The sequence below is a fragment of the Ambystoma mexicanum genome, chromosome 7q (assembly GCF_040938575.1).
Source record: "Ambystoma mexicanum isolate Mex_15411 chromosome 7q, UKY_AmexF1_1, whole genome shotgun sequence".
NCBI lineage: Eukaryota > Metazoa > Chordata > Amphibia > Caudata > Ambystomatidae > Ambystoma > Ambystoma mexicanum.
The window spans coordinates 19,608,719-19,635,011 of record NC_090941.1 but is presented as its reverse complement, the minus strand read 5'-3'; the positions used below and the strand labels follow the sequence as shown (position 1 = coordinate 19,635,011).

Sequence of the window (26,293 nt, the reverse complement as noted above, 5' to 3'; positions counted from 1 at the left end):
AAAAATATTTCCAACACAAAAGTTCCTAATGGATAATGCGAACAGTACTAGGGAACGGCTTTCTTCCCCATGTCTCCCTTTAACACAGCAGTTAAAGAAAATGAAAGCTCTTTATAGCCCCAGAGGATTATCACCCTCCACTTGGCGTTGCAGTTCACATTTGGGGAAATGTTGTCCTTTCCCCTGGACTGTTCAAGAAACTTCCAAACTCCTAAAGGCATAAATCTGCCTTCGGGTTCTTTGGTCAACAAACAATTTAATTATAACGGAAGTAGGATGCAAGTCCCACCTTTTTGGGATACCTGGTGTACTCCCTTGCCAGCTTCTTCTTCACATTCACTGTGACTTAATTCATAGGCTTGCCTTGGCCTGATGTAGTCTTGTCAGAGCTGTTCTTGTATAGCTCAATTTATGCACTTTATTTACAAAGTTGACTTTACCTGGTTTACTCTCCTGCCAGGACTACTTCATACAATGTTACCAAAAATACTCCAAACTTAACGTTTGCCTATTTCTGCTACAACGACTTGGCTCCCCTCTTTGCCAAGTGGTTGGTGTGCTTTATTTAGTTTGGTTTCTCCCCTGGGGTCCGTCGACCCACTACCTTAGTTTGTATTCGGCTTCCCATGACCTCCGGGACCTTCAGCACCCATCTCTCCACCCATGTACCCGTTTCTCTGGCGTGCAGCATTCTGGCAGAGGTGCTTCCTCCGGTTTGGTCAGTGGCGTTCGGGTACCTTCTGTGGTTGGCGGCTTCTCTTCCGCTTGCTTCTCGTTCTGCTCTCCACCTGTGTCTTGGCTCTAGGGCCCAGCGGTTTCTGCCACTTGCTTCCCACCCACAACTGGGTTCTCGGGCTTGGTTGTCTTCTGCTTACTTCTCGCTCAGCTCTCCACCCGAGTCTGGGTTCTCTGCTGCTTGCTTCTCGCTCGGCCTTCAACCCGCGAATGGGTTCTCAGGCCCAGCTGACTCTTTTCTCTGTCAGGATATCGTTCCCCAGCCACTGACAAGCCAGACTTTGGCCAGAAGGTTGCTTCAGGTAGTGTGTCCAGGAGGTCCACTTCCTCAGATCTCCCTCTCGCTTTTCTTCCCCCTCAGCATTCTCTGTTTCACATGACTTATCCAGGAAGCCTCTCTCCCAGCCATGCTGGATGGGGTTTTTAACTGCCCCAGCCCCTAACAAACGTTCATAATGACTAGAGCATATCTTGTGCTTTTTGCATTCATGGATCTTCGTTGCTCCATTCAGCCTCCTCGTCCCAGTGTTTCTATACATATAGGAAGGACAGGGAGTTTTTGTTGTTTTACTTGCATGATATTTAGTAGGTGTTGTGGGTAGTGGAAGGGAACCATCACAGTAAGCCATAAAGGCTTGAGCTATGGAGAGAGCATTCCTGATATGTGTTTGTATCTAACAATGCATTGTCTCCCCCTTGAGGGTCGCCTACCCCCATGTGATCCTCCCTCATAGAGCCACCCCAGGGTTAGGATCAGGTAGTGGGTGCCATGCCCTGGACACATGGGAAGAGGCTACCTCTGGGAAAGGAGTGTTGACAACATCAGATTCATCACATACCCCTATTCTTTCATCGTTGCACTCTTTTTCTGGGTGCCCTGGCGCGTTAAGTTACCACTCGACGCAGACTTAAATCCCTCCCATAAGGTGTGTACCCTCACTTCTCCATTTTATTATGTAACAAATATTCTTTGATATCTGAGAGGAGGGTCTGAGCAACCTCACTATCTTTAAGCAGGTAGTCATTGCAACTCCAGCTACCCTTTCTTGCATGGCTCTGCCAGTTGCCTATCCCTATCCTCACCATGGCATGGTTCTACCATGGATCCGTAACCACTTGGGAGTCGGAACCCAAATCACAGTTCACTTTCCTAAAACATTTGGAGTCACTGTCTCTGTTCTTCTGCAGTTGGTTCCCCAAATTTTTTGCAGCCTTGTGATGGTTCAAGTATCATGTTAACATCCCCTCCCACTAGCAGGTCCCTTCCAAACACAGGGTCAGTTTATCCCTCACAGTCTCCCAGAATGAAATGTGTCGCTCATTTGGGCACTACACCGATCCCATTGTAATCAACCTAACCTTGACCCTCCATTTCACTAAAATGAATCGTCCCTCTGTGAAAACAGAAAAATAATGAGTCCGGGAAGCCCAAAAAGAAACACACCAACACAGGTTACAAAGAAACATACAAGTGCTTTATTTCAAGCTAAAACAGTTACCAAGTCAATTGACAAACGGATAGCTATTCGGCTCTCAGTATAACATAACAAACTTCAACGAGGGTTCGATGTGTTAGTGAGAGAGCGCATATTGGAATACCCAGGCCTTTTATACAATTTGTCCAGCCCTTGGCCAACCCTCTTGCGGGTTAACCATTCTGCAAAATATTTAATTCTGGTCTTAGGGTTCCTTGCCAGGTCAATCCTTTAATATATGCATTTCGATTAGTTTCGCTGATATGAGTAGTACATGTACATATAGGTCAACGGTAGGACAAGGTCTCTGTTCGCGACCCCGACAAGTGGCCTGCAGGCATATTAATTATTCAGTTGTACGGAGGTCACAACGGCCAGAATCTTACTCAGAATGTCATTTGGCCTCCAATTTGATGTTCAGGGTGATTTCTACATAACAAGAGAACCTAAAATGGCGGCTCAATCCAAGATGGCTACTTACACTGGTTTTCTCTAAGGTCAAGACCTTGCCGTGGAGTTTGTTCGCACATGATGTTTAGACAACTTGGCGTAGGCCAAGACACATACAATTGTTACAATAGGAGGCATAATATTGCTTCTATTCCGACACCTCTGGGTCAGAGAGCATGTTTTCAAAAGCGAAGCCCAATCAGTCAGAAAGGATAATGGTCACTCCTCTTTCCTTGGACAGGGCTGAAGACTCCCCTACTATGTTCGCTCTCATGCTAGGTTCCTTGCCCCTCTGCTAGTGCATTTACTGCAAACACATGATATTCAGATTGAATCTATAGGCACGTGTAGAATTGCAGTGAAAGGTTTCAATATGCCCAGCTAGCATAGCAATGCCAAATCCAATGAAACCCAGCAAGAAAAGTAGTGCCACATTCCATTAAGCAAGTAGTTACCAGGGTCACTCATATCCAGTTAATGCATATACATGCAAGACTCCATTACATCCAATTATGATAGTAATGCCAGTTTCCATTATGCCCACTTAACAGAGACAGGCAAGATACTGTTAAGCGCAGTTAAGACTACAAGGCCAGATTCATGGGGGTAGGTGCATTTGTGTCCCGCTGGGGACCATGTGCAGGGATGGTATACTTGTGTGTGCAGTGTATTGGTGTAGTAGTGTGTGAGTGCAGACCAGTGATGGGTTGGTGTTTGTATGAAGTGTTGGGTGGGTGTGTGTCTAATGCAGGTCTAGCGCACTGCGTGTTTGCATACTACTGGCGAAAACGTATCGAGGTGATATGACAAAAGTTGAAAAATGGTAATACCCCGACAGGTGGGCAAGAAGGAGTAGATGGGTGCAAGGGAGCCCAATTAGTTGCAGAAAATCAATGAAGCCATCAGCACTTATCCTTCTGTTCAAATGGATGTAAGAAGAGTTTCTCACTTTTCATACCAGTCTCTTTTGCAGTCCAACCTACAATCTGCTTGATGTCTGAAGAGACTATTTTCTTTGCCACGCAGGTGGTTATGTGGTTCTTTACACAGGAAGCACTTCCATGGTGTTACTGGATCTATTGTAGTGTGGCTTCTCCATTTACATGGGCCCCTGTGCTCTTCGGGTCCTGCAAGAAAGAAGGATGGGTTCATGGGTGGGTTAATGGAAATAGAGGTGGCATAGTCAAAGATGCAGTTTTATTCTTAGAGGGATTCCAATTAATTAGCCAATACCTGCAACAAAATGTTTCCAAATTTGTGGGTGAAAAAAGGCCAAATCTATGGGGGTGGGGGAAGGTGGAAAAGAAAAAAAAATTGACAATCTGTGTGATCAGTGGTAAAACAGGTGTCATTTATTTTCCCCATTCATCTTTATACTGCAGAGGTAAATGTAAATCTTTGCAGCATTACTTGGGACTGGGTAGTGTGATGAATCCAATGGAATCATCACAGATTCCCCGGTGATGACCTCCTTATGTGGCCAGGGGACGGCAGCCGCTACCTGATCCTGACCCTGGGGGTGGTTGTATGAGGGTGGATCACATGGAAGGAGACGACTACGGGGGAGATGTTATGACTTCATTGGATGAGTCACACTGTCCACCCCCCTCTTTCCCATGAGAAAGACCCTCGTACACCCAGAACTTTAATGGCCTGTTGTCATGTAGAGGAAGTCAAGAACCATTTTCTCTATATCATTCTAGTCAGGTTCCTACCTTTCACACGAACACCCACAACCCACATATAAGACCTTTTGTTTCTAATGTGCCTTTATTTTAATTTCATAAGAAAAACCATCCCAGAGTCAAAAGGTTCAATATGGACTTCAACTCCTATAACCACTCAGGTACTAAGACGAGGACGACGACAAGGGAGTTTGTGCAAAGTGACTGGAGCTCGCAATACAACATGGAGACTAGTTTTTCTTGCAAAACTTAATTGAGCGGGTCATTTAGAAATGGCTCCACGCTGTGAAGAAAGGAAGTGCAGGGACGAGCGGTGCAGGAGGAGATGTTGCGATCCACGCTGGGTCTCCTGAGCGTAGAGCACAACGATGGAGCCAGCAAAGCAGAGAAGGCCGTCGGATAGGAAGAGGACCGCTGTGTGTGAACCAGAGGAACTGTGGAGATGCCGGAAGCAGCGCAGGAGTTCCTGGGGGTTCGGTCACTCGACGAGGCAGCAGACTTCATCCCGGGCCAAGAAGAACAGCTGGCGTGTGACCGCGGAGCTGCGCTGAGTGCTGTAGGCTCATCCGCACACTCAACTGGATGGCAGAAGCCATAATTGAGGGGCCCGAGCAATGTCGGAGATGCTGGAAAAGACCGGTGAGTCTGCCCAAAGCAGCTGCGGACCCTGGCCCATTCCGACAACCGCACCAGCAAGATATTGAATGGTACAAGATTGCTAATGCAGGAAATATACAAAGGCAAAGTTTGTTTGAATGTAGACAAGAAAAAGTATAAAGCCAAACCTCGATCAAATACAGAAGCACGAGATGCCAATATGGGGGAGATGTTTCAGCAAGTACATTTGAGAAAAGATTGCTACAAATGGATATACCAAGCAGGACATGGTATATGCTATTGTGGTACACCCAAAAACTGTGAAAGACCTAAGAAGACTTGGCACGTGAATACCCAGGCAGCTGAAGTGCTATCAGGGCATTGTGAAACACACAAGTAGTCCTGGCAGGTGAGTAGGCAGCTGGAAATTGTATAAAGATACCTGGCAGGGGAGTATACCAGGTAATCTGCAAAGTTACAAGATCTACTATAGAAAAATTGTAACAGAACATATTGCTTGATCATGAACTTTGTGAAACTAGTGAAGACACAGGAACCATTCGTTAGCTAAAGAGACCTTTTCCCATTGTGTTTAAGAATCCAGGAGAAGAGATCACCTTCTGGAACCAAGAGTTTTTAACTTGGAGAACATTTTCGTTGAAGTCATTTTCATACTTTTTGTTTTGAACACCTTTCCAAACATCAAGTTAAAGACATTTTCCTTGCACCTTTTGTTGTTTGTTTATAGTGCGACGGTCAGGATAGGTTGTTTTGGACACAAGGACACCTTTTCAGTTACATCCTGACAGACAGATCCTTTTTAGTTTCTATGTATGGAGGTTCCTCTTTCGGATAGGGCTAAAGAGGTGTTCCCCAACCCATTTATGTTTAGTAAAAAGTCTTTAATGAAGAATACAACAACCAAGTCTCTCATTTCTGACCCCTTGCAGCAGTCAATAAATACTTTACAACAGCAACATGTTTACTTTTTAACTGTTTGCTTAAAGTAAGGCAAGAAATGCAAATAGGTCTGCCTTACACACCTTCCATTTGACGCCCTTTTAGTTAACGCAATATATTTGTACACAACAGAAACAGAAATGTATTTTGAGGTGGTGTTCAATGTTAGGGAAACGTTTCATTAGCAACCACAGGGCAAGAAAACGTACATCCAAAGAGACATTTGATTCAATATGCATCCATGTTAAGAAGTGTTGATGGTGTGGTTATAAAAAAAAAACACTAGTTGTTAAACCTGGAATCAAATTCATGAGTCACAACTTTTTTTTGCTGGTTTAGCAAACAGTAAAATATAAAAATATAGTGAATGGCATGAAGAGTGCCAACTAAGAACCGTTGCAAAAGGCATTTATCTGTATGAAATCCCTGGCAGAGAAGACGGCATTTTACATTTCCTCCGCCCAGAGAATTGAGAGGAAAGGCTGGTGCAAGAGAAACATTAAAAGAAACCTCTTTGGATTTGTACACTTCCCTTGTTCCAACCAATCGTAGAATACATACATGCATAGTAAACCGATATGTTTTGGAAATGTGCCCCAGCTTCATACTTCATTAATCAAGTTACCCAATACTGAACATTTTTTCACATCACATTTCCTTTTGATTTACCTGTGATGCGTGAAATGGAAATTCATTTTAAAATGGTGTGTGTGCAATTATTTTTTTATGAATAAAGTTCACCCTAATGTATGACACATGAACACAGAAAAATATTTTGGAAATATTTCTAAGGTAAATCTTTTAGAATCAACCAGGCTGCACGATTTATTTTTGTAAAGATATGCAACCGATTTTAAACTTACAGCTTTGTTGTTCTTGCTCTCTTCCAGTACTCCTCCGTCTGCCCGATGTCCAGAGGCACATAAAGAAATACCCTTAATAGAAATTAAAATCTTTGAGGCTTCAAACCAAAGTGTTTTGTTGCCAGCAAAACAAGATAACACATGTTTGTGTTTCCCATTGGATATAGTTGCAGCAGTACTGCTCGCCTGGTTTTCAGTGTTTGAAATGAATGGGACACACTGATTAGTGTGCATTACTCTGGACCATCAGGCATGGAGCTGAGAGGGGAAGGAGAGACTAGAGGTGGCGTTCGGAACTGTTACAGGGTATTCATCCCATCAGAGTGTGCCTGACCCTGCTATGTAATGAAAGATCAGCAGAAATAAAACAGCGTCTCAAGTTACTGCTGTATCCTTGCACGAATCTGAAAGAACACCCTATAGGATTATTGTGGCCGTCCACGAACACACTGTCCTCCCCATTGAAGGAGACGGACATGCAACCCTTCCTATCCCAAAATGAATACAGTTAAGGAACAGAAAATATTTTTGAATAAAAAAAAAAACAAGAGTCTCCATTAAAAGTAACATATTTGCGTGCTTTATTGATGTACACAGTAAAGCATTATATAATACAATAGTAAGGCATATATTTGGTGAAATTTGATATGTTGTGAAAATGAGGAAAATGGAAGTTCATAAAAAAATAATTAGTAAATGTTACAGTGTTGATGTTAAGAGAATATATTAAAATGGCAGAGTAATGAACCAGCACTGCATAACAATGACATAATGTGCCATAGGATGTTTATTTTTCATCAGTCACACTGATTACATTTCATCGTTTAATACTTTGTGGCTATAAGGAACATGAACTAAACTCCAAATTATTCCTGAAGCAGCACTAAAGCTCTCCATCTCCGTTTTTTGTTAAAATATATATTTTAACAGACTCACTTCAAGGCTAATGTCAGGAAAATAAAACAAAAAATGAAAAACGAAATCATGCATATGCATTTAACTCAAGGTTTACGAAACACACTCGGAGTACGCAAATAAAAATAAAGATATGGCAACCTTTCTCCAATTAATGGATTGCTGCAGTGTCAAAGGAAGAAAGAATGGAGCAAGGCCATGTCTTCTCAGTAGCCAGGGAATTTACAGTGTCCCCTTATTTATTGCTTGCTTGTGCTTTGGCCGACAGGGTTGTTTGCAGGCGAGTGTCTGGACAGCAACAGTGAGCCAACAGGGATGCCAGACGCCGAAGAACATTGCACCCTGGCAAGCCACTAATGGGTCCTCACCGGACTCTCAACATCAAGCTCCTGGTAGCCACGTAGAATTGAAATGGCACACAGGAACAGTGTACACGGAACAGAAATGCAACAATCACATTACTCGGTTAACAAGAACGCCCACCTTTAGTATTGCTTCCATTTCTCTTTCCAAGCACTCTAAATGCTCCTATGGAGCTAGGATCAGCGTGGACACTCGATGAAGAAAGGAGAATGGAGAAAAAAGAACTTACAGAAGGCGACCTTTGCAAATAAGAGTGCCTCCAAATGTCGATGAGAGGTGCTTTGGATTTTAACAAGGTTAGTAGCCTTAAGGAAACTGTTCATCCATGAAACATCAAAACATCACCCAAGACGGTGCATCCTAAAATCTACACAACCGGTGTGTCTTCCCTTTGGTGCACCTCACATTAGCCCATGGAGACTATTTTAGTAGCTTTCCATGCCCAACACTAACCGTCTGGCAAATGTTTGTGTCTATGTGAACTGCAATGCAGCTCGAAATTCTTTTGAGGCAAGAATGACAACCATTTTCTACCTACATCGCTAGATCCCACAAACCAAAACACATCACAAAATGACCATGTCATCATTAGTTCCCATTAACAATAAGAACTGAGAGGCGAGCATACCCGTTAGGGGACTTGAACTTCTGAACAACACATCATGGAAGGCCATGGCAGAGTGTGCTTTAGGCAACAGGTTGCTTTCAGAACAATTGAAACACACTAGCAAAATAAGATATCCAGCACGAGCCAATAAAGTCAAATGGCTGGCTTATGTAATGGGACATACATGTATGGACATTTTAAAAACTGAAATAAATTGAGGCCATTCCTCTAAATAGGAAAGTTGTCCTTACTTTTCTTCCATACTAACCAATATGGTCTGTTATTCTTGGAAGCAAGATGGGAATAGACCATACCACCAGATACAAAAACTGTTTACACAACATCCCATCCCAATGACAAAAGAATGTCCCTCCGTATTGATGGCAATAGCTCTCAAATTACCGATTTTATCAGCCATGTGACAAAAATTCCATTACATTCCAGGACTGGTGGTTCTCCTTCTCGAAACTTCCAAGAGTCCCGGGGTTAGCAGAACTGTCAGGCATAGAGAACTCTGCAGCTTAAGCTCTCCAGGAGTCCATGTAAGCCACAGGACGGAAAATGCTCATGTGCAAAGGATGCAACAGAGTGATTTGTGTGTTCAGAGTGCAGCTGTGGGAACAACAATCACAGGTATTGCTTAAAACCGTGCAGACGGCGCACGCAGTGCACTGGGTTGGACACGTTTGCATGTTCAGAAATTCTAAAACGTGGATGCAAGAGGATTGCACCCCATGAGTCACGCCTACCAGATACAGACGTTGATAAATGTTATGTGGCAAATAGCCAAATCTCAAACAGATGGCAGTGGTTTTTGCACCCCGCCTACAATCTATATCCAGGATCTACAAGCTGGGGAATTCCAGGTGTTTTGGCCTATATGTACCATGGCCTATCACCAACAATTCCAGCTGCACCAGGACCTATCACGAGAATGCTGGCTGCGCTGTTGGGAAGTATAGGTCAAGACATGTGGAGTGCCACATGTTTCTGCCCCCTGATCTATATGATAGTATGGCCCACTTCCTTGGCTCCAGTGGTGAGACATTTCTGTTAAGAACAGTTTCCCAAAAAGGCCACAACCTTAAAAATGTAGAATGAGACAGACACAGTGAATAAGTGATGCTAACATATGTCTGTACCGGTTTGTGCAGAAACACCACAAATCCAAGATGAGGTAGGAGCAGCACAATTAGCAAAGTTGGTTACCCGCTCTTAAATAAAACAAATGAAAAGAAATCAAAACACGTGCAGACACAGAAAAACACTTTCAGATGGAATTTTGACAAATGTAAGAGGTGACAATGTTCTCTTCCTAACCAACACAGGCTAAAATTAATTTCCATTAATGGTAACATGAAATTGGAGGCTAGTACACATTATTCAAAGCTTGTATGGAAGAATTCCTCCATTCTAATGCTTGTTGAATAGCTGCTGACTTTTTTTGTTTGAGAGTTTGTGGTATCCCCCACCCCTAAAGATGTTCGTTAGGGTTGAAATCTGTGGAGAAAGGGGAAAAACAGGGTCCTTACACATCCAAAAGACGTGACGAGAGCCTGGTTATATAAAAGAAATCCGTAGAGGTCATTCTACCCTGTTTCAGAGCAATGAGCCACAACTTATTATGCTGGTTTAACCAACATTATTACCAAAATACAGTGACTGGCATGAAGAGCGCCAACTAAGAATTGGTGTAGAAGGCATTAATCCACAGGAAATGCCTGCTGTAGAAACTAAGTTTTTTGCTCCCAGAGAATTGAGAGCTAAGTCTGGCGCAAGAGAAAAATAAAATACCCTTTTTATTTGTAAACTCCCTTCTTCCCACCAACTGTAGAATATTTGGTACATAGTAGCAATAATTATACATGGATACAACAATAACTAACCATTAATGACACCGTTAAATCAGAGGCTATGCTTTCCTCAGTTCCGTCGAGGCCTCCAGACATGGCAGAGGGGCTGGGTTCTTTTAGGCTTTTTGCTGAACGGCGTGTGCTACAGACAAATCATTCACTAAAGTGTGTGCCACAAATGTTGGTACGAGATGTTAACACCTGCCCCAGGCAGATCTGAACTTGCCTAGAATATACTTCTTATTCTTTTTTTTAAACAGCATACCCTTGAAATTCATGCGATAAAAGACCATGCCGATTAGGCGTAAATATTTGATTTTGTTTGTGCTGACATCAGCGTGTGTCCCACCATGCCATTACAAAGTCCCAGATGTTCTTTGATGCAGTGGGTATATTTTTGTTATTGCTGCCTACAAATGGGCATGACACATTGCTTAAAAAGGGCAGTTCCTAGGTTTCAAACAGCAATGTAAAAGTTCACAAGGCTCCTTTTGTAAGACGTTCCCATCAATAAAGGCAGAAGTTGCACCCTGTGAGGACTTGGCATTCTCTCAGAAACTTTCTGAACGTGCTTTAAATGGATACCATTGTATGGCCTAGGTGTCCCCTTTCTCTGACATCTCTAGAAAGTAGCCTTGTAAACAAGGTGCTTGGTAGGCCCCAGCCCAACCCCCACCCACCCCCCCCCCCGAATGTCCCAGATTAGCAATCAATTTTATGGTAGACAAATGTCACGAGAAGGAAAATCCACAGAGATCTACACTGACACTAAGTCGCTTCACAGTATGTATATCTATCAATAGAGAGTAGTGCGCATAAGGCATCACGATCAATTTACAGTTGTGCTTTCCATGGGATCATCACCCCCTTGTATTCACCAAGTGTGCAGTATTTATTTGAGCAAGGATTGAACAAATTGACTCAAGCCTTTCACCCAATTCATTGCTCCTCACTATGAAATATAATTTCCAATATACTTTGCGACTTCTTCTGTACAATGTTCATCAGTGCTTCTAGGAATTGCAATTGACAAACAAATTCTCAGATTTGGTTACATTAGTGAGATAAGCAGCAATAAAAACAATAAAATAAATGTATATTAAAATGGACACAAATGGAACCGTTTTGCAGACTATCCCGGTGGAAAAGTTTGATTCATGGTGGACCGAAATTGCAACAAATGATGCTTCTTTTTGCAAAACTATTGTGTATTTGGATCTCGCGAGCCAAGACTCCAGTTATAAAATGAGCCGATATGTGGTTCTTCACATAGACCAAAAGAACTCCAACGTTGGGAAGGGACTGAGTGGTGTTTTGCAACAATGCCACTGAACGGACACGGCAGCTCTTTTTGAGGTTCAAATTAGGTGGTTTTGGAGGGGATTGAGAGTTCAGGGAAAGACAACTTTGGTACAGGAACCCACCATCTGGGTTGAGCCAGAATCGCACATTTTGTTTGAGCACACTTTGCAAAAGTAGGGCTGGACTAAGAAATAGTGTGGAGCTAGGATTAAATGGAAAATAATTATTGCTAGAACCCAGTCATTTTGGACATCATTTTGAAGATCTTTGTACTAATCCTCTTAAAATAAGGGTCTAATTTTCTTTATTTACATTTCCAGTTACATATTTTAGAACATATTTCAAATTTGAAATTCAAAGCGTTGGAAAATGGTTTACTAAAAACTAAATCTCAGTGGAGTTCAAGAACACCTCCGTAGGATTCCCACTGGCACTCAATGTTTGATTCAAACAACTACACAGCCGCCTGTTTCCTCAGCTTCACATTCACATGCTCTTATTCTTGCCTTCACCTACACAATCAACAAGCTTAAAAACCAATTTGGAACCTTTTGATCACCATTGGGATCACCATTAAAAATATTAAACTTTCGTTGCATGACTTTAGGATGTCTCCTCTTCCAAGTAAGTTGATGTCAATTTAAAGATATTGACTTTTTCAGCACCATGTTTCAGACCTTGACGACAACCTTATATATAGGGCCCGGAAATGGGGATCCAAATTCCTTCATGCATTTAATGCCTGCACCACAATAGGGAACCTTAGAAGACGGTGAGCCAAACTGCAGTGCTTTTTACGGATAAGAGGGTCTGATTGAATTTGACAGCAATTTTGGCAGCTAAGATGGCTTGTCGTACATGTACTTTCATGGAATATAGATGTGAAAAATGTTCTAAGGAACGAGATCAGTGGGAGATTCTTTTATGCGCGACATAAAGCCAGAGTACATGGAATTCTGCAAAGCATTGAGGGCAGATAAAAACTGCCACCACGGTCACTGTATCTCTCTTTCGTGCTACTGGGGAATAGGTGAAAAATCTAACCAGCCTCAGAAGCAGGCTTGCACACGTTGAATGATGCAGACCAGGGAGTTATACACTGTATCAGGTTTCAGTTTGGTGCTACGGGACTGATAACAGTAGTGCCAGCTATTTCACTGGGATTGAATGAGTTTTTACAGCGCTCAGATGCTGGAGCAATCCGACATGAAGCACTAGATAAAAACCAGACTTCATTACAGTTTCTATTACAGAAGGAGCTTTCAACCTCGAAATAATCCATTTGGTAAAGCTTGATAGTTCACATCATGCTGTTGCCACCGTCGACAGAACATTTGAGAATGGTGCACCACAATATTACAGCTGCCACATATGCACGCTAACTGTCTGAGTCCCTACTTCTGTTGGAGCTTGCCAGAGTTAATCCTGCGGAGCAAAGAGTTAGTCCAGGTAACGCGTGTTATTTAGAAATACGCTTCTTCATTGTCATAAATGGCTAATCCCTCCACCATTATGTAAATCCAATGAAGCCATATCCTATTGATGGTCCTTTCCTTTGGGGACTCTAGAATTGTACTGCACCAAAGAGGCCAAGCCCATTTCACCATTTACTACACCATTGCTTTCGGAGTAAACATGCCATGTGTGCATCAAGGTCTCATGAGCAAATCTAATTCACATATTGCAATGGCTAAACTTTATTTTGATAGGAGGAAAAACAAATCAATGATGCCCCTTTATGGCCACATTCCTCCTACCAAACACCCCTGGGAATGGCGTTCTTCAGATCCACACTTTGCTGTTTATTGTAGTGTCTCCCAGCCTCCTTCCAAGGATTTAGAAGCAGATATCCCTGGTTTGGACACAAGAGGCTCAGATGAAAACAGAACTTGGCAGTGATCCAGTGTTCTCAACATGTGCCAAGATTATTTTTTAAAGACATTTCTCCCTATGAAAATATTTTTTAACTCATCCTGACACACTGTAGCCCCTTATGCTTCATCTTTAGATTAGTAATTCCAGGGAAACCTTTGACTGATGTTTTTCCTGAAGGGATAACATGGGGATATGTCTGAATTTAACAATCCTTTTGGATTTTTGAAAATAATTCAACATATTTTCTTAAATGTTTGAAACAAGCCAATATTTTTAAAGCATACGGCGGGGAGGCTTGAAGGTGTGGATGTGCAGAAAATAGGTTATCTTTGGACTTCAGCACCAAAGGCATATTGTGCAATCCCAAGTCCCATAAAGTAGTTGGCAACAACATCTCCAGATTTCCCAACAGCCGGAGAGTCAAGCATTTACAAGGCTCTTTGATGAGACGTCAGTGAAAAGACTTATGCAGCCCTCGCTATCCTTTATGCTTCTGCCTTTTTCTACTCATGTAGTGCCCTTCTGCCATGTTGGTGCCACTTCCGGAAACATATTTTCTTTGATAAACAAGGAAAATTAACATTGAACATGGATTTGTGTTCTTCAGTATTGCAGCTGAAATGATGGTGAATGGATGTACTGCCTCAAACTTTGTATTGTTTTTTTGATATTTTTAAAATAATTTTTATAAACATTTTTTATATAAAGCACACTTTAGTTTACAATCTTTCTTCATGTTTGTTATAAATTTTTTTAAACAACCCCAATGCGTTCCATATAAAGACATGGCAAGGTATTTAGCTATCGAGATTTTACATGTAGTTTTCTCTTCATTTTGTACAATTGCATAGATGTGTAAAACCTGCCATTGTTACCAAAACAATAACAGACTTAGGAAACTACTGAAATCTACAGTATAGTACCACTACCCTTCACAAAAATATAGATATTTTCTCTTGTAAACTCTTACAGTCTAATCCTCTTTGTTGTATGAATATTATATAAAATAACATGCGGCCATTTTGAAGTTGTAAAACAGATCTCGTCATTCTAAAACCTCGTCGTCCGTCATCACCGTCACCAAGGTTTCCATTGCTCGGCCCAAATCGTCTGCCATGTGGAACAGACTTCCTACATTGTTGCCTGAAAAACAAATAGCGAGAGAAGAGAAGCGTAAGGACACAACATGCAGTAACAAACATAAGTTGATGCAGAGAGTCAAACTTCATTGCATGTATATTGGAGAAAAAGTGCAAAAGCTTGGTCAATGCAGGGCATGCCAACGTGCCAATTCATAAGCAACGACAACTAAATGAGAGGGCCTTCCTTGGGCATTACGTCTGTGGTGGAAGAGTACCCTTTTACCTTTAACTCTTAGCTCCTTCCCAAGAAATTCCTGATTCTGAAGATCAATATTGTACATATTAGACGCATACATTGCGAAAAAGTAATTTAAAAATGTGTTTAGAAGAGCTTTGGCACCACTTGCTTTGGACAAAGTTAATGCCCTCAGCATTTTCGGCTGGAATGTTGTAGAACGTGCCCCTGCTTATTTGTTTATGCCACCTTCAAATCGTTTCATCTGCACAACATGTACACAAATCTGCTTACATTCCCTTCATTTTTTTTTCTTTTTTAAATCACGGACAGGTTTGTCAATACTATGCTTTTTTGTGTGTTCACGCACAATATGCTTGTAGCTCATGTAATCTTTTAACATTACATCTCATAGTGGTAGAACACCTTTTAGGTTGGATCATGGGTTAATTATAGAAGCAGTATCAGAGAGCCATAATAGACACCGAAAGCTGATGGTAGCCGTGGGCAGGCAGGATATGAAACATACTAGAAAAAAGATGATCACTCGGATGCCGGACTTCGGGTCATACTCTGTGCTTCTGGGCACCGAGATGGGGACTTTGCCTGCGAGGTGACAACTTTGTAGGAGATGCAACTGCTTCGAAGTTGACACATGCTTATAGAAATAAGCAAGGGCCTGTTAGGAAATATTTCGTAATTGTAGGTAATTTTCCTTCCATGTGGCAACCCCTAAACTTTTTGCTGTTGTTTTTCACCTTGTTCTCGACTTTGCCAGAGAAGTGCAGCCTTCTGCCGCACTCCTCTGGGCTTTCACTCCATTCTTACGGGAAACTGACATGTCCTTAAGACAGTCAGTACCGGGAAACGCTGTTTTCCGTAGTTTCTTTTATCATGTTGCGGCTTTCGTGCAACATGACACAAGAGGGCACTGTAAGCTAAGTTACTGCTCTCTTGGGTCTCTAGCCTTCTACAGGCCCTAGATACTCTTTTTGGATTGTAACTGATCGGTGCAAGTGATTCACGGACGGGAATGGTGGCAGCGATCGTTTCTTGTGTTTTGAGCTCCTTTTGGCGTTTTAAGCGCGTTTCTCGCGCTTAGCCCAAAATGGTGGCCTGGCTCCCAAAATGGCCAGACCACGAGGCTCCTTTGTCCTGTCCGCTGACCGTCTTGCTCCCTTCACCTTCCCCAGGTCAAGCAGACCCGGGGCCTACCTTATTTGGGCATGTACTTTCCCGCGAAACACGGATGCTTTTGCGGGCTTCTACATGCCTGGTGTGTGCCTCCAGGATGTGGGCTGGGATGTCTGGTCCCAATACACATCCTGGGTGCCAGAGAGTCTAGGGTGGTGTGAATGCCTGGGACCACCGTGGTCCGTGATAGGTCCACGTATGGTGTGAGTGTTGATGAGCGGATCTCCCATTGGGTCCCCTCCGTTTTGGCGCGAAGGGAACGGTGGATAAGAGGGGGCTGGAAACACCACTACCATGTCGATCTCCTGAGTTCTCACGAACGAAGGAATACAGGAGCCAAGTATCCTGCAACCAAGAGGCTGAACCGAGGAATCGCTGGTGACCCGCTGAAGGACTGCTCCTCTGCACTGCTGTCGCCTTGTGAAACCCTTTTTACCTTTGATCGAACCAGAAAGCCTGTACTGGTACTTCGACCCTTGGAATAGCGGGAACAGCTATTCTCGGCAGCTTCACCATCTCCTGCTAGTAAGCCTTCGGAAGCGTCTCTGGGCCATCCAGCAGACTGACCAGCCTACACAGGAGTCTTGCTCTGTAACCGCCGCCAGGTTGTGTAGTATTTTGAGTCCTTGTCACTCTCACACGATTCGTACACTTGGCGTTCCCAGGTCTGAAGTGAGTAGTGTACATTTGGCTCAGATACACACGGCCGCTCCGTTGCCCTGCTGTGGTAACAAACTGTGCGGGTTCACTTCGTTTGGGACATCTTCAACTCAACTCTGCTGCTGCAGACTCAACACGACGACGAGACGCCCCCTGCTCTCCTGAACCTGCCAGCGACTGAAACTGACGCTGAGAAGCCTGGGTCTGCTTGCATCGGGGACCGGTGAGTAGCATAGCTAGGAACTGGTCGCCCTCCTGCAGGAGCCCATAGCTTTTCCCCGCTGTATCAAAACAGCACTCCTTTCCGTACTCGCGCTCTGCTTCTGCCCACAGTGGAGGCTGCGCTTGAGTCGCGGAACTCTGTTCTTCTTCATTTGTGCACTAAACTGAACTGCCTGATTTCCCTCGAAGAGACTACCCTTTTGCCCGTTGGCAGCGGCGTGTGCAGGTACTTTTGAGCACAAGGCTCCACTCTTCGTAGGGCTCGGACTTCCTTTTAGTTAGGTGCCTCTGAAGGCGGACTGGGTCTAAGCATTATTTCGCACTGCCCGTTTTCCTTCCCTTTTAGGTGGACTACACATTTCGTGCATCTAACGCGTGAGACTTGTTTGTATTTGTATATATATTGTATTGGTATGGTATGTGTTGGTTTACTAGAGTTGTATTGTGATTTCTCGCTATGGTCATTGTTTTAAAGGCCTTGGAATAAATGTGTATATATTTTTAATATAGCACCTGTTTGGAGTAGTTTGTAAGTGTCCTTGCTTTGTGTGCTCATTGCAGGCTTTCAGTCACCCTCACCTCTCTTGAGACCTAGTCTTGACCGCCGCGATCGCTACCCTGATTGGTCTGGCTTGTCCAGAGGTTACCCTGTTCCAAGTAATTAGGTTGGCCTTCTGAACTTCTGCGCCACCAGGACAGAGTTCAGAAATCCGTCTTAACAGTGACGTTTTAAGAAAGTGAATGTTATGTGGCATAGAGGGAGCTTCTTATAGAGGGTCGTGTGATGGTGGGTAGAAAAATGAGGGATTTTCCTCCATTGAGGTAATATTTGAACAGTGCCTCCATGGTGGATATGAAGCTGGTGCCTGGAAGGGCTTGATTTTTCACAGGAGGGGAAGTTGGCACCATGTTGTCAGATTTTCCTTTACTATGTACGTTTTAAAGTAGAGGAGGCTGTCATTGTGCAATCCTAGAGCCTTGGTGCTAGATGCGAGCAGTAGGGTGACGTCCGAGATGTTCATGGCGGACAGTCTGGTCTGGAGGTTAGGTTTTACAAAGCATTGCTGAAGTACCTGTATAGGGCATTTTAACAGTGTGGAAGAAAGTGGACAGGAATTCAGCACTTGGCTTATGACTGAAAGGTGCAGATTAGATAGAGTATACTGGGGCTAATTTGGAAAAAAATGGGTTTTCAATCCTTTTCTGAATACCAGCTGGTTCTCAGTGGTGTGAACATTGATCGTGAGTATTCCAATTTGTGGGGCCTGAATTGAAAGGGCTCTACCACCAAAGGTGGGAATGTGTGATATTGCTCAGGTGCAAGAATTCTGTCTTGGTAGAACTCAATTTATGATAGACACTAGACATCCACTTCTGGGTTAGGGCGAAGAAGGCCTTGAGTTGGTGGATGTCTATTTTCAGGTAGAGTTATTTTTATCATCTTTGAATTGGAGGGTGTAGATATTGTGGCTACAGAATTTTACATGTATAGAACATGGGTGAGGGTATATATACATGTGGCACTATCGAGGTGATTGTTAAGAGTAGTAAGTACCCAGCTACACCAATTGATGGCAGTCTTCTAGGTAGTAGCGGAACTCGCAGGGTATGCTCGTTCTTATTCCCAGCTGGTTGTTCTGCATATTGATAACGACGTAATGGTCAATTGCATATACGGTTGCAGGGACACTCGGGAATAACTTGAGCAGGGGTGTTCACAACCAGAGAGCTTCATGTACCACTTGGATAGTGGCCACTTTCAGGTACATCTGTGACTGAAGGAGACAGTTGGCATCTATGGGTGCTTAAAGTTCGTTGGATATGACCGAGTATCATGCCAAGGAAGTGTGTGATGGGGCTATATTTTCTAAGGTCATCTGGGTCACGGGTTATTTCTCTGAGTAGGGGGTGGATTGGGAGATGGTCGGAAAGAGGTGTGCTGAGGGACACAGATGATTGCCAGGATGGGATGGGGGCTTCCATGTGGAGTGTCTTGAAGATGGAGGCTGGTAAGATGTCATTTGAGAGATGCTAAGGTCTTTGCCAGATCTTCAATGGAGAGTTTTGTATGTAGTGCATGTGTCGTTTTATGTGGATAGATCAAGGGGTCATTGCTTTCTTTGACATTAGCATCAACGTCTAGATAAATCACAACTGTACAGTCCCCCATTATGAGAGGATTTACTACTACATTTAACATTTTGAGTGGCTGTTGATTTGTCAGATGTAATGTTTCCACCATGAAGAGCATTTTGGAATCGCCCATTTGTGTATAAACAGAGCACATATTGTTAAAATAATTATAAAGATGAAGAACAACATCTGAAACCTTTGTGCACATCAAACTAAAAAATATTGCAGACTAACTGGTATGAGCCTTAGAGACCAGGAGGCAGCTATGACTGGTCTTGGTTTAACACAACGGGATGCAAAGCCCTACATTCTAAGTACATCACTTTCTCCCCTCATTTCAATACAAGGAATCACAGCCAGTTGGCTGGTAAGATAGAAACATTTCTATCCAGGGGGGCAGGCAACCACATTCCAATCTTGGGGTAAGCTGTGAAGCCGCAGCAATATGCATCATTTCCTGCCTGGGACATAATTCCGCACCTTACTAGGACATCTTCGGCCTGGTGTTTATGTGGCTCTCCTGTGCCATCCCTCTGCCAGAAAGACTGAAGTGGGCCTAGGTGTGGCACCACCTGTTATAATCAACCGATTGCTTACTGAACTTGAGTGGACATCCCAAATGGGCTTTACTCACTTCATAGAGATCTGGCATAAAAAAAAAAGCATGCCATAATTAGAAACTACACGTTGTGATTCCAATTTTCACTGAATTATACATGCTCTTGTATCTTCTTTAATATTACAATCTGATGATAGTTCATTATTTTAGGTCGGGCTACTAGGTTTCCACTATTCCATATAAAAGATACTGACTGACATGCACAGAAGCAAGGAGTTGCCTTTAGCACACTGTGATCCCCACCCTTTCACTACATTTTCAATATTTGAGGGCATGTGCTGAGTTAAGCCGGCCACAAAGCTTCTCAAATGTCTTTCACTTACAAGTTCAGTATAATGGCTGCCTCCAATATGCTCAGTTATGCCCCTTTCCGTTCTCTCCCAAACTTCCTGGGTACAGTGGACAATCCCCATGCTTCATCTACTACTTTCTGAAGTAAATGGCATCCGCATTCGCCCATTTTATACCCACTATATCATGCAGCTGACTGCCGCGCTTAACTATAGCGCGATTCGGAAATGGCGTCACATACGGGGAGCCCACAGCCCACTGCATTGTCCTATAAACGGGCATATAACTAATTGGAGATATTTTTCTAGTCACCAAAATTAAATCGGGTAAGTGGATTTTAAAGTTGGATTAATGGGATTTACAGATGCAGTGGATCATAGGTTGACACAGAACAAATTAAATTTCCTCTGGATATACGAGGCCCAAACCCAATTGTAAAGCCTTCTGAATGCATAATTCTGTGGGCTCTTCGGGAGTTGTCTGTTAACTGCTGACTGCAAAAAGCCTGCGCTATGCAACCAAGAAAGCTAAATGAAAAGCAACGACAACGCGTCTGATCAATTGCATAGCAACCCATCTTTTTTACGAGTACCAGTGCGTCAGGCACTGTACATAACGCGAGCAAGTCCATCTATTTAGCCCTTTTGCAAGTAACTTCTGCAATGTCCTCGCGGCGACCTGCTGGTGCCTGTTTGCATCCTTAGTATCTGTGAAATGCCATTATAAAAATCTCTCGGAGTAGGCCGTTCGGGACAAGATTTATTAATAGAATTCACAGAGTCGGGTAAGAAAAAAACTGCATTCAGACCCGTACACACATTTATAAAAACATGTGTGGGTATCCCCCCCCCCCCATGCACCTGAAATAAGGATATCTTCTGCTACAATGTTGTGCTTTAGTGCACAAGGCAAGTTGCCTGCAGTATATATAATAGGATACATTAAGTAAAGCAATATTCGCATATTTGGCCACCACAGACCATGCCAAGACACTGTCTTTGTTCCCTTAAACTTCAATGGAAAGTTCGGTGGTGTTGCGATAGATGCGATCCGTGAACATAATCAAATTAACTGATAGTTCCTTTTGCTGCCAGAACATCAACGCTTTCCCTTGGAAATTAGGGCGTGCACAGATGCTTCTAGGTCAATTAAATGGTTAACTTGTTTGGTACAAAAAATTGCAATGCAATTAATACACACTGCATGCACACTGCAAACAAGAGGCACTAATATGGAGTTAATGTTCAAAGAAGTTTGTAGAACTCGTGGCCTTGCAAAGACATTTCGGATCGGCTGCTGCATTTGACCTTTGTACGCATTGCATAAAGCGCACAGACCGGGGGCCGCTGCTGTAAAGCTTGAGCACAGGCACAAAGGCGCTCGGCAAAGCACGGGGCTTAGAGCACAGACACAAAGCAGAACACGTGGCGGGCGGAAGCTGCTGCGAGCTGGGCTCTCACTAACCTCTCTCATTTGATTTCCCGGGGCATTTCTTCCTTTGGCAACACAAAAGAGGAAGAATGAGAGTGTCAGAAAAGGGAGGAAAACCAGGCATGAACACATCGCTTTACACCAACAGACAGCCCTACGGCGCTTTGCGGATGCAATACAGGAGACAGCATAATAGGAAATATATGAGTTTCTGCATCCAACGGGGCCTTTAATAGCCACCAACAGGAGGGATGATACATCGTCATGGAGGCTCGTGGTTCCCTTATGAAAGGAAAGTTTAACGATAGTCTGAAACACTTCTGACGTTCACACAACGCCCCATTCCCTCTGTACTGAACCTGCAGTAGAATGGCATAAGGTAAAGTAAAAACGTGTAATAAAAAATGACAGCAATAAACAGCTCGGTTCTAAGCTTGCTTCACCATTTCGATTGCTATTTTTTTTTTAAATCCTATTATTTCTATTTGTCGTGGGAACCAGGATCACACTAGGTTTCACACAAAACCCCGTATTCATCACAACTCTTTCACATCCTTATCTTCCAAACAGACAGCACTACACTTCAGAAAGTAGTAACATCCTATTTTGCGATTCGAAAAACCTTTGAACATTTGGACTTTGTAAGGTGATGGATTCATAGGTGAAGTAGAGTGCACTAGATGCTTTATTTAAGTGCAATTGGCAATTCATAGTTTGTTGGCAGATCTGATATATGATATGGCATTCATAACGAACCTGTACACCAGTGTTACCTGTACACCAGTGTTTCTAGGCGCGACAAGGAGGGGGAAACAGAGGGCGGACAAAACAACGATCCTTACTAGGCCTTGTTTCATTCAGATCACACAACTGCGGGGAAGGGGAGAAGTGCCAAGGGGGGTTGGTGGGATGGAGAAGTGCAGGTAATCAAAAGTGCAGCCAGTGGGTGGCTCATAAGTGCAGAGAGGGGACTGTAGGGTTACAGATACAGACCACAGGTGCTGGGGAGCCAAGAGGCAGTGCAAGGTGAAAATGGGCATGCAGGGAACTCGGCCCAGGTTCAGAGGGTGGCCAGGTGACCAGTGCGTGGAGCAGACGGGTCATCAGCAGGGGAGAGGAAGAGAGAAGAGGAAGGTCTTGAGTTGCTTCCAGAACTGGAGGTGGTTCTGCTCAAGTTTCAAGTTTCAGAGAGGCAGGGAGGCTGTTCCAGAGGGAGGCCCCAGCCGAAGAAAGAGATCTGCCCCCAACTCTCTGCTTGGAAAAGCGACTGACCTTCAGAGAGTTGGTGGTGGATGAGTGGAGAGCTCGAGAAGGGAGATGTTAAGAGAGAAGAGTTGGAGGTAGTGTGGTCCTAGGCCTCAGAAATCCTTGTGGACAATGCAGATGTACAACAGATGTTTAAAAGAGTCTCATTTTAAGTCTAAACCGGATTAGCAATGCCAACACTTTTGGCACTTGTGTAGGCATGCGATAGGTTTTTACCAAGCATTGCCATAATGAAACTACCTGGCCATTAAATGGCAACAGATGATAAATGTTCTGCTCTTACAAATATGATGTCAGTATCTCGCAAATGCAGTCTAATACCTAGACACAAACCAAAATTGAAAGCTTTGCCATTGTGAAGTTTTAACAGGACTTCAGTGCATGGAACAGATGCGAGGTCCCACCAATTACCTGTAAATCAAGTGGATGAAGGGACACTGCTCAAGACAATTCTATTACACAATTTGCTTTTATTGTGCTGCAAATAAGCCATTAACTCTCAGAGGGCTGTTTATATATGGATTCCGGCAAGCATTATACAGCACACAGTTGGACATTGCTTCATGGCAGAGCTTGCTAAGAGAAATGTGTTTTGGATGGGAATGGTCAGGTACAGAGTGGGGATGCCCATAGATATCAGTGTAGCCATGGTGGTGAATGGGTGGGTAAAAACACCCACAAGATGTGTTACTGCTCACATCCCACCCTCCTCGTATGTACTCCAAATGCAATAGTGTTCGCTTCCACATGATGATAAAGCACCACCTGACAGACAAAACTAAAGAAGTGTTTCATATCCCATCATCAGTGATTGGCGAGGAGTTTAAAATTACTACAAACATGAATGGGGTGATCCTGGTTGGTTGCTGTGGTATAAAGGTCACTGTCCCTTCCTCCTGTCAAGATAGTTGTGCTTTTCTTCCATTAACAATTTCTAGTACACAAATATTATTCAATTAATAAGCAAAGGCCACCACAGTGCCCATTAGACTGACTAGCTTCACACATTATAGACAGGCCTTCAGTGGCATCAACTATAGGAGGTAAAAGGGCACATGTTGAAACCTTACTGAAAGCAGGAAACAATTTAGAATCCTACAATTAGAGCTTCAATAAGATGGTGACCGACTTCTACATTTGGTTTTATACCCGGCTACTCTTAACACCATGATTGAGCCCCGTCATTGCATATATTTATTCAGTACTATTATTCCAGTGGTCTGGTCTCAAGCCTACTAGATTCACTATCGTGTTTTACTCCAACACCTCAAGCAGGCTGTTTAGTGTTTTTACTGCCAAAGGCAATGCTTTCTGAGCCTACTGCCCTCCAGTTTGATATCGTAACCTTCAATTCCCTGAATGCTGATCTGCTTTCAATATGTACATTTCCTGCTAGAGCATGAATGTTTCCAGGCTACCCCCCTCACCCTATTTGCCTTCAGTTGAGAATTCTATGTTCATATTTTATCACCTCTTTAGAGGACGGTCGATTGAATATATTCACCATTTTAGTAGCTTGCCCATTAACTAGATCCAAAGAATCTTGTGCAGTGAGACATCACTTACAAGCAGGAACAATTTAGAAAACACTGATAAAAGTCTTTAAGAACACAATTAAAAGCTACATGTAGAGTTAACGTTTTTGTTGGGTCTTTTGCCACATTATCATCACTGATAATTTACAAAACTCTTTCTCTCCCCTATTTTGGAAAATTGATCTAGTTATGGATTGACTTAGCCACGTTTTGTTCACTTACCCCGACTCCATGGGCAGAATCGACCATGGTAATTTTATGTTTTAAAAAGAAAGTACAGTGATCATAACATTGCCCGCTCCAGAAGAGTTTTTGTTGTACACAAGAAAATAAATACTGTACGGAAGACTGCATTTAACACACATTAATCCTCTACAATATTACATTATCCAATTTTGGCTCTCAAGCTAGTCTGCACTGAATGTACACTTACCCTCCAACCCCCAAAAACACTGCAGGATAAACCCTTCCAGCTATGAAGAATTTTTTTGATGAACTGCATTCATCTAGCAGAAATGTAAGCAAGCCATACAATGAATAAAGGATGGCAGGACAACCACACAATGAGAACAAGGTACTTTATCACAGCAACGTAAAATAGCTTTTTAAACGTTTTCTAAACGGCATCATTGACAATGAATCACATATCGCATACGGCTCTCCTGCTGTAAGCATGTGCCTTTTTAATGGTTTTCCAGAACGTTTTAGTTAGATGGCAATAACCAATTACAAGCGTAAAATTTCTATGAACAGTAGTTTAAAATGTTTAGAAAGTATTTGACAAAACCCCAGAATAATTCTCTTACCGAATTCCAGCGGAAAATCACACATCAGAAAAGTAAGTACTTGTTTTGGGACTATACAGTGGTCCACTCATTCTTAATTAAGTCGCTTGCATAAAAAAAAGAACAAAATTAAATACAAATCGATATCCAATAAAATCAGTGCTCTCAATCTAGTCGGATTTGACAATATGCCCATTTCATTTCTGGTGAACTTCAAGAAAGGGACCCATGTCTTTTTAAACGTTTGGTTACAATTCATAGTGTTACTGTGATTTTCTCCATTGACATGAAGTGCCATACCCTTGCTAGCCTCCTGAAAGAAGATGGAGGCTCCAGTATTTTCCAGCCTGAGGATATGGTGGTTTTGCACCTATAAGGATAATAGGCATTCCTCCTATCTACCTTCGCCCAATGTTTGATTTGGAACTGTGCCAAATACGGAGATAGGGTCATCCTGAATTTCCCATAAGAGAATCGCTTTAATTTTGGAACACACTTCTAACCAAAAATGTTTAGGGCATGACCAGAATAATGTAACTGAGTTCGATGCTGACCATAATTCCTCCAACACTTATGGAGGTTGGAAGCAGGAAAGGGGATCGGGCGTAAGGTACTAGCGATTGAGGACATTTAGCTGTGTCTCCAAGTCTGAGCTAGTGCATGAGCACCATACTTTTCTAAAAACGTCCACCCATTTCACCTCTTCCAATTGACAAATTCATTTTTGTGCCATTGTTGCCGGAATTACCAACTCTTGTCCAGCACCCTCTCTGGGGAATTAGCAAACTGTAAACTTTTGAAAGAAGCCCCTTAGAAGATGCCATATCTTCTCATTAGCCTTCACTGAGGAGTGAAGAAACCAGTACCTCAATTGGCAGTACCCAAACCTTGTACCTTACCCAATCTTAATATCTGATTTACATTAGTTTAAAGACCTCAAAACATCTTTCAAAAACAGATCACCCACCCTACAACATCCTTCTAGATTTTGCCTCTTATAAGCTCCCTTCGGCTTGCATGGTGTGAAGTCTTCATTTACCGCTATTGGTGAGAAGGGTGAAAGGAAAGCGGCATGGATGCCTTCCCTGGTTATTGCTGGCCAGTCCACTGGGGTCGCTTTTGCTATGGTGTTCACAAAGATTTGTTGAGTGGCATCTCTC

At 43.0% G+C, this 26,293-nt stretch overlaps 1 protein-coding gene across 12 annotated transcripts in view; it reads right to left on the bottom strand.

Moving 5' to 3' along the window:
- Nucleotides 1-7,322: 7,322 nt before the first annotated feature.
- Nucleotides 7,323-26,293, bottom strand: part of DMD (dystrophin) — a 7,616,828-nt gene continuing 7,597,857 nt past the window's right edge. For 10 of the 12 annotated variants that reach the window (XM_069639079.1, XM_069639083.1, XM_069639080.1 and 7 more), the window contains one exon: nucleotides 7,323-14,823. In XM_069639079.1, the coding sequence (XP_069495180.1) occupies nucleotides 14,726-14,823 (98 nt within the window). In that variant the 3' untranslated portion in view covers nucleotides 7,323-14,725. Of the gene's footprint in view, nucleotides 14,824-21,580; nucleotides 21,613-26,293 lie in introns of all 12 variants that reach the window. The other 2 variants (XM_069639082.1, XM_069639084.1) reach the window with 2 other exon arrangements.